The sequence below is a fragment of the Somniosus microcephalus genome, chromosome 12 (assembly GCF_052327205.1).
Source record: "Somniosus microcephalus isolate GS21.2 chromosome 12, FLI_Smic_1.0, whole genome shotgun sequence".
NCBI lineage: Eukaryota > Metazoa > Chordata > Chondrichthyes > Squaliformes > Somniosidae > Somniosus > Somniosus microcephalus.
This window is the reverse complement of record NC_140998.1, coordinates 84835111-84852644: the sequence shown is the minus strand read 5'-3', so window position 1 is coordinate 84852644 and position 17534 is coordinate 84835111. Positions and strand designations below refer to the sequence as shown.

The window sequence follows — 17534 nt, the reverse complement described above, 5'->3', positions numbered from 1 at the left end:
GAACCGGAGGACAGGTAGTCAGTATAGGCTGCTTTTTGCCACAATATTTCTTTTTGGTTCATCTTCTCACTTCCACGTATTTTTCTGATAGCATGCCTTTTTTCAGCAGAACAAATGTAACATTTATGCGCTTAGAAATAAACAAGGTCTTGATGAAATTTTTCAGTAGCAGATGCTAGAATTCATCTTAATGTCTGATTCTGGAAGTCATGAATAGATTAAAAAGTTCCCTCCTTTGTTTAAATGCAAACACCCCCATCCACACCAATTTTTTGGCTATTACTTTAAACAGCAACAGAAATGTCATAAGATTGATCATAAAATCTAATACAGTGTTAAAATGTGAAAGTGAGCGATTTATTGCCATCAAAACCCAGCAAAAGATTTGCTATTGAAAAATGGCAAGATACTTTATAGCACATTTACATACTGCACAGTACAACAGTAAAAACAGTAGAGAGGCAAACTCTGAAACAGTAGACCTCCATTTTGCTGATTTGGAAACTTTACAAATTGTAATTAAGTATGGTTTAATTGAGGACATTTAGATATGGTTGATTGAAGTAGTTCTGTATGGGGGAGGGATTTTATATGGCTTTCAATAAACCATAAACATATGTAAATGACTATTGTACCTCAACTTCATAGTGAGAAGTTACTGTATTATGAACTATACTCAAAACATTTCTGCTGTATAAAAAGCTACCAGATAGTGTTTCACATAGAAATCTATTCTCTGGGCACATTTGGAAAATGTCACATTCCCAAAAGATGACATTTTATTACAATAAAACCTAAAACTGTATTTGTAGAATATAATTTCACAATCTGGGATTTTGCAGTCATTAAGTTCTCCTCTGAAAATGCCCATGGAATAAAACAGGAAATCTCCTGAGATGGTGCATTCTAACTTGTGAAATAACATTGTATGAATTGACAATTTATCAAAAATATTTAAACTTTTTTTTAAAACCACAAAATTTCAGACTCTTAAAACCACTTTTCACTTTATTTTACCGCATCTTACAGAGTTATCTTACAAACATTGCAATTTCCATTTAACCCTTTCCTGTAGCTTTTGTCCTGCTCATTTGGAGAGAAGTAGCAGGGACACCCGTGAAATGCAGTAACATTTACTGACTAAACAGAAGTCCAATCATTCAACACAGAAGATATTGAACAGTTGCCCAATCTCATTTACTACTCTCAACTCCAGTAAAACTGCATGGCAAAGAAATCAAGTTGGTTTACATAAACCCAAGGACTCATTCCATAAAGTGTGCTCTGCTCCCAATCTCCATCTGATGTTTTGTACTTGTAAACTGATGAAAGTGTCAAATCCATTGTTCAGTGGCCATCTACCCTTCTAGAAAATAAGGCAGATTAAGTGACTTCTGAACCATGTAAAGCAGTATAGTTCCAAGTAGCTCATGTACTCGAGGGTGAAAACAATCATTAGCTCCAAAGAAAAGAAGAGCTCAGCTGCAGAAGGCATAGATATTGAACTGAATTGGGTAATATGCACTTTGAATTTATTAATGTCCTTTAGAAATGGCTAACTTATGCACCTGGTGGGTGAGGATCCTGCAGCTAACCGGCTTGCATACTTAAATGGACAATAAAATGTGTCCCAATCACTTTAAAAATCCTACCTTTCACAGCTTCCAAGAATCTGAATAGATTCTTGGTTAAAATCATATATAAACGTACAATCTGCTATTTAAAAATTTCCTCTATTTAAACCAAGAAAGGTGCATTATATAGAATCAGCAAAATGTAGCTGTATACAAGGGGGTTTTTAGGAACAGCAGCTACTGGACATTTCTCCAAAATAAAAAAAATTCCCCTTTCTCTTAAAACAACAATTACCAGATATCTCCCAAAACAATAACAGCTTTGCTTTTGAGGGGGGAAAAAAATCCTAATCATAAAAAAGTGGAGTCACTCACCACCAAAACCATTGTTCAAATAAAAGCAGAAGCTTTGTTGCAAGATTGTCTGAAAATAAAGCATGCACTCAAACTAGAAATGAGACATATATGCATATCTATACAGGCACTGGCAGACGCAATGTTATTTTGTTGTTACGCTCACACACATACACACAACTCCTAACACGTGCTTTCTTCATTCACTGATCACTGAGGTACCAAGAATTATTAAATGGAAAATTTAATATGAAAAATAAAATCTGAAACACAGAATCAACACCCTTTGAGGAGTTCAGTATTTAATCTGGCAAATTTCTGTATGAAATGTTGGTGCAGTCCATGGAGAAATCTCAACATACAAGCTTTCTGGAAGCCACAAAACATTTTCCACCAACAGGTCATTTGAGATGCCGTCTACTGCAAATGACAGGCAACTTAGTTTCTTTTCTCAGACTTCACTGAAATGATGCATCTCAGAACAACTGCTCCATCTTTCTGGTACCACAATTCATCCATGAATATTTTGACAATTTTTAAAGAAAAAAATTTCCTTTTTTATTTAGCACAATTGCGCCATGCCATAGTGCAACAAATGTATGTGACACTCAATGAGACACAGACAGATAAGAGCTGCATGGAAATCAAGAGTCCTGTTGCAAAGCAATTCTTAAAAATTGCAGTGCATGCAAAAAAGGACTAATTTTGAACTTGTTCTTTCTAGTTCTCTAACGTAGCCACAGTTTAAGACGCAGTGCATCAACTCCATTTAAGTAATATCTGAACAGCCTTTTGTCTCTCACAAATCCAAGATTTTCATAGAGTTTCAGGGCAGATTTGTTTGTAATCTCAGTTTCCAGGACAACCTAGATTTAAAAAAAATAGAAAAAAAATCAATTAGCATATTAGTATTCATTTTTAATTACTTATTTCACAAAATTACAAACATCACAAACAATAAAAATGTGCAAGAAAGCATTTTATTGTTGATCGCTGGATATTGTATTTTATCCTATGCAGATGATGATTAAACTAAAGACATTTTAAAGTGCCACAGTTTAGGCAATGTGCAATTATTCAGATTTCCTCTTGCATTAAAAGACTCAAACTCAAAACAAAATTTTTTGCTATCATCATAGGAACATATAAACAGAAGCAGTCCATTCAGTCCTCAAGCCTGTCCCGCCCTTCTAATAGATCATGGCTGGCCTGTACCTCATCCCCATTTGCCCACCTTTGCTCCATATCCCTTGATACACTTACCTAACAAAAATCTATTGATCTCAGTCTTGAAAGTTTCAATTGACCCAGCATTCGCAGTCTTTTTCTTGAGGGGGGTGGGGGAAAGAAATAGAGTTCCAGATTTCTACAACCCTTTGTGTGAAGAAACACTTCCTGATTTCACTCCTGAATGGTCTGGCTCTAATTAAGATTATGTCCCTGTGTTGTGGAATCCACCAGAAGAAATAGTTTCTCTTTTTCCTACCCTATTGATTCATTTTATCACTTTAAACACCTCGATTACATCATCCAATCTTCTATACTCAAAGGAATACAAGCCAATTTTATGCAGCCTGTCCTCATATTTTAACCTCAGTATCATTCTGGTGAATCTACGTTGCATCCCCTCCAAAGCCAATGTATCCTCCTGAGATGCAGTGTTCAGAATTGAATGTAGTATTCCAGATGAGGTCTGACCAAGACTATACAATTGAAGCATAACTTCCTCCCCGTTGTATTCCAGTCCCCTTGAGATAAAGACCAACATTCCATTAGCCTATTTGATTGCTTTTTGTACCTGTCCACTAGCTTTGAGTGACTGGTGTACACAGACACCCACATTTATTTGCTCTTCCACAGTTCCTAGTTTCTCACCATTTAGAAAATACTCTGATTTGTCTTTCTTGGATCCAAAGTGGATGACCTCACACATCCTCCACATTGAGCTCCATTTACCACAGTTTTGCCCAGTCACTTAATCTATCAATGTCCCTTCATAACTTCTGGCTCATCTGCACTGCTACTGCGACTCTCAACTTAGTATCATCTGCAAACTTTGATTATACAACTCTCAACTCCTTCATCCAAGTCATTGATAAATATGTTGAAGAGCTGAAGCCCCAGTACAGATCCCCGAGGAACACCACTTGTTTCAGTATGTACCATTTATCCCTACTCTGTCTCCTACCTCTCAACCAATTTCCAACCCATGACGCAAGATTACCTCAAATTCCATTTGCTTTCATTTTTACTAATAATCTCTTGTGCAGAACCTTATTAAATGCCTCCTGGAAGTCTATATACCCCTTATCCACCATGTTAATGACGTCCTAAAAATATTCAACTAAATTAGTCAGACATGACTTTCCCCTCACAAATCCATGATAAGTCTCTGATCAGCTCAAATTTGTTCAAGTGCTCAGTCACTCTGTCCCTAATGACAGATTCTCGTAATGTCCCACAACTGACATTAGACGGACAGGTCTGCAGTTACCTGGTTTCTCTCCCCCATCCTTCTTAAATAATGGGGTGATATTTGCAATTTTCTAATCCATTGACATAATTCCCAAATCAAGAAATCTTTGGAAGATTATTAATGCATCTGCAATTTCCTCGCCTAGTTCTTAACATCCTGGGGTGGAAACGATTTGGCCCTGGAGATTTTATTCATCTTAAGTCTCATTATTTTCTCCACTACCATTTTTCTACTTCTATTAAATCCAATAGGTTCTTCCCCATGATTTATTTTTAGTTTTATTTTTAGTTTTCCTTGTGCTTCTGGTATTTTGTCCTCTTCCTCTACTGTGAAGGGATTTAATCACAAGGATGCAAAGTATTAATTTAACAAGTTTGCCATTTTCTTATTGTTGATTACAGTATCAACTGCATCGCTCTTTAATGGGCCCATTTTTTCCTTAGCCCCTCTTTTTATTAATATATTTATAAAATCTTTTAGTTTGCCTTGCTTTCCCTTGCAAGATGATTGTGGCTAAAAAAGGTAATTCTATTTTTCATTTAAGAAATTAATTATTTAAACCAGTTTTAAAGGATATAGGTAGATTACAATTTTGTAATACTTCTGTGCTAGACTAGCATGCATAAATACTTTAATGGATACACCATACATGCCTGATTGGACAGGGAGTAGAAGAGTTACAGACTTGACACTAAAGCAGAGCAACTTAAATGTACTGAATGGTTTTTTCCTGTTCCCATCTTGTGCTCAAAAGTACTAAAAAGGAACATTGTTACTCATGTAAAGTTAATAGGAAAACATTCAATACCGATGCAGTCTGATATAATCTGTAATAATCCTTATATTTGAAACTGCCATGCTGGTCTTGCCCCACTCAGATAGGTGACAATTTCACTTCAATAGGAAGTCATGAAGAAGTTGATCATTTGATGCAAACGGTTGAAGTACCCCCTCCCAAAGAACAATCAATGCATGATTGCATATATATAGGGGTAGATTTTATTGTTGCTAGGTGCAGTGAATATAGGAAAATTAGGCAGAGAGGAGTGCACACCCACAATGAAGGCCTCCCAATTTTTTGTACATTAATTTAAATGAACAGAAGAATTGGGTGGGCTCCCTAATCAATTTTTTATGTATTCACTGCACCCAGGTGATCCAACAGATCCCGGCACAGGAACAGGAGAATCTGCCCCAATGTATTTCGGTATCTCAAATGGTTTTCAGTGACGAAAATTTAAGGGGAAAGTGCATTTAATGAACAATCAGATGATCTTAAAAGTAACAAATGGATATATCTGTATACTTTATGGCCCTAATCAACTTTTCTTCTGTATTTTTATGTCTTGAAACTGCTAGCTAGAGACGCCCTGGAAGCAGAATTTCTTTTGGAGCACTACATTTTACATAACTTCAAGTCTTATTCTAGTGACACTCAATGTGAAGCATCAACAAGCTACAACCGTTAGAAGATTAGAGTGGAATTTCATATCATCACAGGTCTACCCAAGATGTCAAGTCCAAGGTTGCCAACAATTAGCAGCTTTAAAGCATAAAATATAGAAACAAAGGCTGACTCAGGTATACAAGGAAGTGTACTAATAGTACCTTAATAACATTCACGCTTTACTGGTATATGACCAAAGAAGAAAGGTGTATTCCATTGAACAACCAATATATCAATAATGGACTTCCAGACACCTATTTTCAATCTTAATTCTATAAGGTAACTTACTACTGCAACGTGTACATCTATAACAAAACAAACCTTCATCGCCTACATCATCCTGTCTGCCTTTGAGTATGACAACAAAAAGACAGAAGCTTAAAAATGGAGGTGCTGCTGACATAATGGCTGATATTACAGGAAGGAAGTGGGGTGGGAGGGCGCGGTGAGGCAGTTAGTTTTGTGGTCAGAACGGGAACCTGGAAGAATGGGTTTCCCTCAGGTTCTGCCAAATTTAACGGCAGGACCTGATTACAGGAAACTTTCGTTTAACCGGAGGTTAAATGTCCGGAAAGCTCTATCTACCGGCAAAATTCAGGAGCCGTTTCCTATAAGTTTTTTTACTTCTCGTTGCTTTTTTTTTTTCCAGTCAGGCTCTGCAAGGTCTAGCTGAAGCTGTTGCTTAGCTACAGAGATGCTTTTAAGCTGCGGCCGACTGTTTTGAAGCTGTTGCTAAGCAACAGGGTTTGTTGATTCACACGGAGCTCAAAAGCTCCGTATGTTTTAACATTAGCGCTGGTTTCTACGGCAGTTTTGATGGTACGGCACCAGCTCGGTCCCGTCAGTGCCGGATACCAGAAAGTTTCCTGTACCATGAAAACCAGACAGCCAGATTGAGGGGACGGAGGAAGAGATCGGGGGGGGGGGGGGGACATTGATGAGGGGGCCAGGAAAGATGGGGAGAAGGGGTGAAGATCATGGGAGGGGCCAGATAGATTGGGGGGAGGGGTGAAGATCGCGGAGGACTCGTGGAAGACATAGGATTGCTGGGGAGGTTTACAAGTTTGCTTGGGGGGACAGCACTCCTAGCCCCAGAAGCAGTGCTAGAAAAGCACTTAACTGTTCCATGCAGCAGTCCTCGCCTCCCTTTAGCTGCCGGCTTTCCCAGGAAACTGGCCAGCGTTAAAACTAGGAAAGAAAAATTCTGAGGCACACAGCCTCATTAAAATATTTAAATGTGGGATCTGCCTCTTGGGAGTGGGTTGGTTGCACAACCCCACGCTGTCTCTCCTCCTCCCCCCACCCCGTCCTGCCTGCACTAAAACTGGAAATGGGTGGGTTGAGTTTTGCTATTTTTTACATTTTTATTTTCCACCCGACCCAAATCCACCTATTTTACAGAGTTAAAATTCCCCCTGCCTCTGGAGAATTATGGTTATTCTAATAAGTCACTAATGCCTTGTCCAAAAGTAGGAATAATCTTACAAAATGGTAGATTCATTTAGTAGGAGGTTTAATACACTACATGTATTTAATTTTTTTTATTTTTTTTTTTTTATTTTTTTTTTATTAAAGTATTGAGATTAGCTAAAGATCTGTCAGATATGCTATTTTTATTTAACTCGTGTTTCTTTCTAGTAGATTTGTAAAGGAATGTTTCTTCAAATCAATGCAAAAGTCAAAAGTGAACCAGTACATTCTTACATTCACCCAAGTGTGGATTAATTAAGGAAAGCCAGCACGGATTTGTTAAAGGCAAATCATGTTTAACTAACTTGATTGAGTTTTTTGATGAGGTAACAGAGAGGGTTGATGAGGGCAATGCGGTTGAGTTGGTGTACATGGACTTCCAAAAGGCGTTTGATAAAGTGCCACATAATAGGCTTGCCAGCAAAGTTGAAGCCCATGGAATAAAACGGACAGTGGCAGCATGGATACGAAATTGGCTAAGTGACAGGAAACAGAGAGTAGTGGTGAACAGTTGATTTTCAGATTGGAGGAAGGTACAGTGGTGTTCCCCAGGGATCGATACTAGGACCACTGCTTTTCTTGATATATATTAATGACTTATACTTGGTTGTACAGGGTATAATTTCAAAATTTGCAGGTGACACAAAACTTGGAAGTATTGTGAACAGCGAGGGGGATAGTGATAGACTTTCAAGGGGACATAGACAGGCTGGTGGAATGGGCGGACACATGGCAGATGAAATTTAACACAGAAAAGTGCGAAGTGATACATTTTGGTAGGAAGAACGAGGAGAGGCAATATAAACTAAAGGGTACAATTCTAAAGAGGGGTGCATGAATACAGAGACCTGGGGGTATATGTGCACAAATCGTTGAAGGTGGCAGGGCAGGTTGAGAAAGCGGTTAAAAAAGCATATGGGATCCTGGGTTTCATAAATACAGGCATAGAGTACAAAAGCAAGGAAGTTATGATGAAAATTTATAAAACACTGGTTCGACCTCAACTGGAATATTGTGTCCAATTCTGGGCACTGCATTTAGGAAGGATGTGAAGGCCTTATAGGGCACAGAAAAGATTTACAAGAATGGTTCCAGGGATGAGGGACTTCAGTTACGTGGATAGACTGGAGAAGCTGGGGTTGTTCTCCTTCGAGCAGAAAAGGTCGAGAGGAGACTTGACAGCAGTGTCAAAATCATGAGGGTTCTAGACCGAGTAGATAGAGAGAAACTGTTCCCATTGGTGGAAGGGTCGAGAACCATTGGTGGAAGGGTCGAGAACCAGAGGACACAGATTTAAGGTGATTGGCAGAAGAACCAAAGGGGACATGAGGAAAAACGTTTTTACACAGCGAGTGGTTCGGATCTGGAATGCAATGCCTGAAAGGGTTGTGGAGGCATATTGAATCGTGGCTTTCAAAAGGGAATTGGATAAGTACCTGAAGGAAATAAATTTACAGGGCTATGGGGAACAGGCGAGGGAGTGGAACTAGCTGAAGTGCTCTTGCAGAGAGCCGGCACGGGCTCGACGGGCCGAATGGCCTCCTTCTGTGCTGTAACCATTCTATGATTCTATAAGTCACATTTCCCAATTCTGCAATCATATTTTGAATGTTTCTTGCACACCTCTTTAAAATTGCATTGAGTTTGTAAGGCATACAATACAGCCCCTTTTGTTAAATGACTGACTAGTTAGCTCAGTGAGCACACCCGTCAGAATGTTTGGACTGCACACATTCACTGGCCTTCCATTTGAATGCTCTACTGTAATTTAACTTGACTCCCTTCAATTACTGAATTTTACTAGCTCTTGGTTAGACAGAGCAACTCGCAGTAGTGAGCCACTTCTACCTCAGGAAGAAGCAAGTGGGGCGAATCCCATACATGCAAGTCCACCCGCTGCTGAAGGTGGGGGGGGGGGGGGGGGGGTGGGGAGACGGTGTGGGGGGAGAGAAAGAGAGGAATATGAAGAAGATACCCTCACTTCTGATCACAGATTATGATTGAAGTAGTCAACAGTCAATGGCAAGACCAGTTGGAGGAGGGAGCAGGGGAGCAGTGAATATCCAGGGGGGAGGGGAATATAAAAGCAATGCAAGTCTAATAAAAGTATAGTGAAACTGAAACAATGAAATCCAAATATAGCTACACAGCATTCTGTACCTCATCACAGTCGCCTTCGACCATGGCATAAATTGCTTTCTTCACCAGATTTGTGCCTGGAAAACAAGGTAGCATAAATTGTAGTCAGTTCATAAATATACAGGAAAAGTAACTCGGATCATTAACTAACCTAAATTTCCAAAATGAAATATTAACTGCAAAGTCAGAATGCACAAGATACAGAACCAATAAACAGCACTGTAAGGATGCCATTCATGCAAGTAATTTTACACAGTTCTTGATGGCTGTCATGTAGCTATAGAGAAACACCAAGAGGAGGCCATACACTTTCCCACAGGGAGAGAGCATGACTTTCTGGTTGTTTCAACACTTCTTAGCAGTCGGTTTCAGAATGGCATTAGCAGAAGCCAAGAAACATGTCGTCCATCTATCCAGCTGCAGATGCTGGCTGGTGTGGACAAAAATACTAAATGACAATGCACCACATTATTAATTAATGTCAAGCTAATAGAGCCAAGGATCCAAGAAGTATACATCAATGGTTAGATGCTATTTTTATAGTAAATAGCAAGTAACGATTTACAGTATCAAATTCAATAAAAATGGGCTGAGCACTGATAATACCGTTAAGGATAGCATTAGTAATCTTATTAGCAAAGTGCGCTGAAGGACATGCACTCGGTAAATCAAATTCTACTGCAAGAAAAACAAATCTCTCAACGCACAAATGGCAGTATTTTTGGGACAGGAATGGTCTGTTTAATCAACTGGAAATTATTTGATGACTAAATATTGTGTAAACAAGAGAACAGAAAGGACACATGGAAGAGGCTTAGAAGTGTGCCAAAAGAAAATAAAAGTATAAAAGCAGCCTCAGGCATTTGTCTTGACAGGCAAGCTCCTTGGAGACCGCTCCCATTTGTAGCTCAGTAGTATATTGGCTCCCTTCTGCTCAAACAGCCAGATTCAGTGAAAATGATCTACACCAACCCTCTGGTATAAAAATATTTAATCTACTCTCAACTATATAGACCACGGTAAACAGAAGGCAGAATGTCACTAAGAGGGGTGGAGGACGAAACTCAATACTAACCTTGTTCAGTATTACTCCACTTTACAGGATTAATCGCAAACTGTAACGGTCCTCAATTATCAAAGGTGATATTTTTTACCCCGTTAACCAAGGTAACTCTGGAGCCTGTGGTGGGTAAATATAAATCCTTGTGTTGTAAGCAAGGAGCTTCAGCAGCAGCTCTGTATCTCTACAACCCAGTCAAAATAGGCGCCAGACCCAGGATATAGAGCGTATGTTCACATACTCAAGTATACAGGCAACACCTTCCAACAGTGCTGCCCCAAGCCTCAGAGTTTCCTCATCAGCTATAGGACCAACATCAGTTGCCTACGTATGGACACACGGGAGGGAAACGGACTAGATAGGTCTTAAAATTTGCAAAATCTAGGTAGCATTTTACTAAGATTACTGCTGGTTAATCACTAAAGGCCCAGTTTTGGATTATACATCCAATATACATATTTTCAGACCTATTACTAAAGACAGATTTGTCATCAATTTATACTGCCAAGCTATCATTTTGCAACCTCTTAGTGGTAACAAATCGACAAAGCACTCACTTTCCTTGATTATTTTCCTGCTCCACATTTACCACTCAGATTCTCCAATTACACTGAATCGCTGCCAACTGTGCAGTGTATTCATTTCCATGAGTGGGGAAAAACAGGAACAGGATGTGCCCACCTAAAACAGACGACTACTTAATTTAAATATTAATTTTAAAGCGTCACCGAGGGTCAGTTGGTAACATGTTTGCCTGAGTCAGAGTTGTGCTACAAGCCCCACTAAGAACTTCAGTGCAGTACTGTGCAAGGGCTGTATTGTAAGAGGTGCTCTGTGTTTCAGATGAGACAGTAAACTGTGATCCCACCTACCTGCTAAGGTAGATGCAAAACAATCTCTTGCCACGATTTGAAGAACAGTAGGGACATCACGTGATATCCTGGCCAACATTCCTTCCTCAACCAACACAACCAAAAATAAACTATACGATCATTCATTCATTTGCTAATTGTGAACCTTGCTGTGCATAAATTGGCTGCCATGCTTGCCTACATAACAGTAACACTCCAAAAGGTAATCTATTGTATGTAAAGCACTTTGGGACTTCCTGAAGACAGAAAAAGTACAATTTATGCCTAAGTTCTTTCTTTAATTTGGGAGTGGCAATGTCTTGCATGCCATGCAACAATGTTCTTCCATGAAAGACATCCGCTCTTAATTACACTTACGTGAACAGAATGGCCAGGGTTGCTGGCAGTAGTAATTATTTGGAAGTTCATTTAAAAAGGACATAGTAATGTTAAGATAATTTTATTTCAGCTGTTTTTGCAGTTATTCACTTAATTTATGTTCCTGCCGGCACTCAGGTTTTCATGAGCCTTGTGTTTTAATTGTGTTTTTTTATTTTTTTATTTGCTTCCAGCAACATTACTTGCTTGAAAGGTGGATTTCCATTGGGAAAAATCAGACATATTTGGAAGTGGAGGTTCAATAGGCTTGTCAGAATGCAGGAGAGGTGCACTGTGCCCATCTACCAGTACTGACACACCTGCTTCTGACAACAGATGTGCACATACTCCACTTGGGCAGATTATTGGCATACTCCACTTCAACACACAACTAGTGCAGACAGAGGCTTCAACTACAATGGAAGCTGGGAAATCAACACTAAAATGTAAATACCTTGGTTTAGTGGTAGCACCCTCGTCCAAGTCAGAATGTCATGGGTTAAAGCCCTACACCACAGACTTGAGCACATAATCTAGGCTGGTACTTTATTGTGGTACTGAGGAAGTGCTGGACTGTTGGACGTATTGTCTTTCAGATGACACCTTAAAGCAAGGCCCCATCTGGCATCTCAAGTGAACATGAAAGATCCCATGGCACTATTGAAGGAAGAGCAGTTTAGTTCTCCTGGTGTCCTGGCCAACATTTATTCCTCAATGACCACCAAACAAATTTTGTGGTCATTTACCTCATCGTTGCTGTGGGTTCTTGGTGGGAGCAAAATTGGCTGCCACATTACAGCAGTGACTTACTACAGCAATTACTACACTGCAAAAGTACTTCATTAGCTGTAAAGTGCTTTGGGATGTCACAAGGTTGTGAAATGCTCAGCATGAATGCAAGTTCTTTCTTTATTGACCAACTACAAGGTTTAGGTTTCCTTGCAAGCACCTGACCACAACAGGTCATGCTTTCAATCACACTACATAAAAGGCATACCATTGTGATCAACAGCCAGTGTACTCTGGCTGGACCCAAGATATCACCAACCATATCTGCAGGCCCTAGCAATGACTATGGGAACTATCTATACAAGGTCTGGATCATCAGTGAAGCCAGTTGTAAAGCAGGGACATCTGCTGCAAAGACATTTGCAAACATCATGTAGCATAAAGCCAGTACAGCCAGTGAAAGCAACAGCTAGCTGAGGCCTGAAATTTGGCTTCACCTTCATCCAGGCATACTGAAACACTAACTTACAGGGATGGTGCTATGGAATGGCACAAAGACCATTCTCCTCAACTACCCTCGTGTAATACCTCAGCAGCTATCTAACTGAGGGTTGGGTGCTGGGCTGCTCAGTCAGTTGCCTGCAGAATCATGCTTGCATCTCAAGTTTCCTTCGGCTTCATTTTTTGCTGGTCATCTTGGTCCTCTCGCCCTACAGCCTTAAAAAAATGCTACTAATAGGTTGATAGGTCTTCAGAGTTGTTGTCCCCCTATTCAACACTTGAATTGTCTCAAACCTTTAACTTTCACTTCAGCAATTTTGCATTCTCACTACTGGTGTGTTCCTGCACTTGCCCAACCTGCCTCTGCTCTTATGCAAATAACCTCTGAAAAACAGGGTGCCAATAGTGCACTTCCATTCCTGAAAATGCAAAACCAGTTTCTAACAATTTGCTATAAACTGTATCCATACCAGAAAATCTAGGCCATTGTATTTTATATATTTTAGCTATTAAAAATGCTCATCACCTTCCACTTAATATAATTTTGTAATCACCTGTGCAAAAATTAAATCTCTAGATCCTTTTGGATAATATTCATATCAGTAACTTTTTTTTTTTTTACAATGCCAAACAACTGCACATCATTAGTGAATTTGAAAAATCCTATTCCTAATCCACTATCATTACTTATTATGAGAAGCAGAGGTCCAAGCACTGTTGCATCCAATCATTTGTTCTTACTGCAAAAAATATTCAATTAAAAAATCAGCTTTGAAAGCCTAAGTCATACCCTACCAGATTCTATTTTCACAGGTGAAGTTTTTACATTTCAAATTTTGAACGCTCCCTACTTCTATGTCTTTTAGTCTGTTTTTGTGCTTCACCTGCATCTTTTCACCCTCTTAATTATTTGCACATTCTTTTGATGTCTTTTCATCATCTCACTGACTATCTTTTATATCACCCAACAGTTTTATATTAAGCAGTCTCCAGGTCATTTAACTCATTAACTTCCTCTCCATAGTTGGGAGAATTTGTTAATTCTCTTCCACCTCTTTTTCTCTGCACTTTTTATAATCTTATTAAAATGCTTGTCTTTTAGTTTCAAATCTGATGAAGGGTACACCTCAGCAACGTTAAGCTGTGTTTTCCCTTGACCAGACATGCATTTCCAACATTTTCTGTTTTTATTTCAGGAATGTAGTTTTTTTCCCGTTTAAAGAGTTTATTTCAAAGCTTAAAAGTCCGAACTCTAACTGACCATCTATGTCCCACTTTCCTTTTATTAAAGTAAATTGATAGTATTAAAGAGGCTTATAATGTTGCCAAAAAGAGTAGTAAGGCTGAGGATTGGGAGGATTATAGAATTCAGCAAAGGATGACCAAGAAATTGATAAAGAAAAAGAGAGAATACGAGAGACATATAAACAGATTGTAAAAGTTTCCATAGGTATGTAAAAAGGATGAGATTAGCAAAAGTAAACTTGGTTCCCTTCGAGGCAGTGACAGGAGAAATTATAATGGGGGATGAAGAAATGGTTGTGACATTAAACAAATACTTTGTATCTGTCTTCACAGTAGAAGATACAAATAACATTCCGGAAATAGTGGGCAACTAAGGGTCTAGTGAGAATGAGGAACTTAAACAAATTAGTATTAGTAAAGAAATAGTACTTGAGAAACTAATGGGGCGAAAAGTCAACAAATCTCCTGGACCTGATGGCCTACATCCTAGGGCTTTAAAAGAGGTGGCTGCAGAGATAGTGGATGCATCGGTTTGGTCTTCCAGAATTCCCTAGATCCAATCGTGGATTGGAAGGTAGCAAATATAAGAAAAGGAGCGAGAGAGAAAACAGGGAACTGTAGTCCAGTTAGCCTGACATCAGTAGTAGGGAAATTCCTCGAATCTATTATTAGGGACGTGGTAACAGGGCTCTTAGAAAACACTGATTTATGAAAGGGAAATCGTGTTGGACAAATCTGAGTTTTTTGATGTTGTAACTAGCAGGGTAGATAAGGGGGAAAACCAGTGGATGTAGTATATTTGGATTTTCAAAAAGCATTCGGTAAGGTGCCACACAAGAGGTTATTACACAAAATTAGGGCTCATGGGATTGGGGGTAATATATTAGCATGGATTGAGAGTTGGTTAACAGACAGAAAACAGTAGGAGTTAACGGGTCATTTTCGGATTAGCAGGCTGTAACTAGGATCAGAGCTTGGACCTGAGCTATTTACAATCTATATCAATGACTTAGATGAGGCACAGAGTGCAATCTATCCAAGTTTTCTGATGATACAAAATGAGATGGGAAAGTAAGCTGTGAGGAGGACGCAAAGAGGCTGCAAAGGGATAAAGACAGGTTAAGTGAATGGGAAATAACATGGCAGATGGAATATAATGTAGAGAAGTGTGAAGTTATCCACTTTGGTAGGGAAAAGCAGAATACTTTTTAAGTGGAGAGAGACTGGGAAATGTTGGTATTCACAGGGACCTGGGTGTCCTTGTACACAAATCACAGATCAGAGAGATTGAGTAGACTAGGCCTACATTCCCGAGAGTTTAGAAGAATGAAAGGTGATCTCATTGAAACATACAATTCTTGAAGGGCTTGACAGGTTGGATGCTGGGAGGGTGTTTCCCCTGGCTGGGGAGTCTAGAACTAGGGGTCGGCCATTTAGGAGTGAGAGGAGGAAAAATTTCTTCATTCAAAGGGTGGTGAATCTTTCAATTCTCTACCTCAACGAGCTGTGGATGCTCAGTCGTTGAATATATTCAAGACAGAGATCGATAGACTTTTGGATACTATGGGAATCAAGGGATATGGGAATAGTGTGGGAAGGTGGAGTTGAGGTGAAAGATCAGTCATGATCTTATTAAATGGCAGAGCAGGCTCGAAGGGCCGATTCGTGCTCCTATTTCTTATGTTCTTCATCCATATTAACCCCCAGATAAAACCTGCTCCATTTTGGAAATTTCAGATTTGGTACATGTATTTTTTATAATTTGTTTCATTTATAGCACAAGTCAAACAACAATAAATCAAGAATTTCTTGGAAGTAATTTGTCATTATATAGCCCATTTAAAATAAATATGATCACTATGACTGACAGGACAGTCGGAGCCCAACCTTCTGTTGATTATTTAACACTCAAGTAATGAACAGTGGAAATAGAAATCCCAATGTTTAATTAAAATATCATTTTTCTCCCAGTGTTTTATAAATTTGAGCAAACACTACTGAACAAGTTATGAAAAGCAATCAAGCTAATTGCTTTTAAATGCATTTTTTTTCCCCCACAAGTGAATTTTCATTATTGATGTTTTAAAAACACACAACCTGCTGCTAACCAATAGGGACTGGCTAAATTAATTCAAATAAATTAAAATAGATGTGAAAATAGTCATGACTGCTACCTGTATTAAAGCTAGGCACCATAAGCTGGCTACTGATTTAAAAAAGTGAATTTCTAGGCAAGCTGTGAGTTAAAGGAACTCAAGACTATCTAAAGATGTTCAGCTACCTCATTAAAACAAACTGCTGAGAGATGGGAGAGGGGGGGGGGAAGGCAAGCAACAGAAATTTGCATTATATAGCACCGTTAGCATAGAAAAACATCCCAAGGCACTTCACAGAAAAATGGACCCGAGCCCAAGGAGGATAGATTGGGAAGGGTATCCAAGAGGTGGGTTATAACGAGGATCTGAAAAAAGAGGAAACAGAGAGGGAAAGGGGTTTAGGGTGGGAATTCCAGAGCATGGAACCTAGGTAGCTGAAGGTACGGTTGTTAACAGTGGGACCTAGGAATAAGGGGTGCAAAGAAGGCTGGAGTCAGAAGACCAGCGTGTTCGGGGAGTGGCTATAAGATTGGAAGAGGTTACAGGGAGGGACAAAGTCATGGAGGGATTTAAACATAAGGATAAACATTTTAAATTTCACGCACCAGGGTACCAGGAGCCAATGTAAGTCAGTGAGAGCAGGGGTGATGCGCGAGTGGGATAAGATACAGGCAGCAGAGTTTTGAATGAGCCGCGTTTACAAAAGGTGGGGGACTCGAGGTGAAGTGGGGATAGGAAGAAAAGCCACAGTTAGAGATACTAGAGTGAAAAACACTCCCCAATCTTGAACCAAACCCCATCCCTTAACTACATTAATGTCATATTAAAGACTCCCATCATGGGCATTCATAGGAAACAAGGATGTTACATATATATTTTTAATAAAATTTATAGCTAATTTGAAAATATAAATCTCACCAATGCATTTTCTTCTGTATTTGGAATCCACTGCTAACATAGCTATGTACCCTCTCCTGAACATCTTCTTGTGCATGTCCAACTTGCAGACAATGGCACCCACACACTCATCTCCAACCATAGCCTAAAGAAAAATCACAAGATTGTTTAACTATATACAGAATATAGTATATATATCTAATATATAAATATATTACATACACATAATATATGCCAGCTAAATAGTTATCAATTTATTCCCGTAGAGACAACTAAAAGGATTAAAAATTAATTGATGCATTGTGATTATATGATCG

At 39.1% G+C, this 17534-nt stretch overlaps 1 protein-coding gene across 1 annotated transcript in view; it reads right to left on the bottom strand.

The window, feature by feature from the left end:
- Positions 1 to 990: 990 nt before the first annotated feature.
- naa30 (N-alpha-acetyltransferase 30, NatC catalytic subunit) overlaps positions 991 to 17534 on the bottom strand; it is a 51698-nt gene continuing 35154 nt past the window's right edge. Inside the window, exons 2-4 of the mRNA XM_086003257.1 lie at positions 17239 to 17362; positions 9482 to 9537; positions 991 to 2794 (exon numbers count right to left, since the gene is read on the bottom strand). Coding sequence (XP_085859383.1) covers positions 2657 to 2794; positions 9482 to 9537; positions 17239 to 17362 — 318 coding nt within the window. The 3' untranslated portion in view covers positions 991 to 2656. The remainder of the gene's footprint in view (positions 2795 to 9481; positions 9538 to 17238; positions 17363 to 17534) is intronic.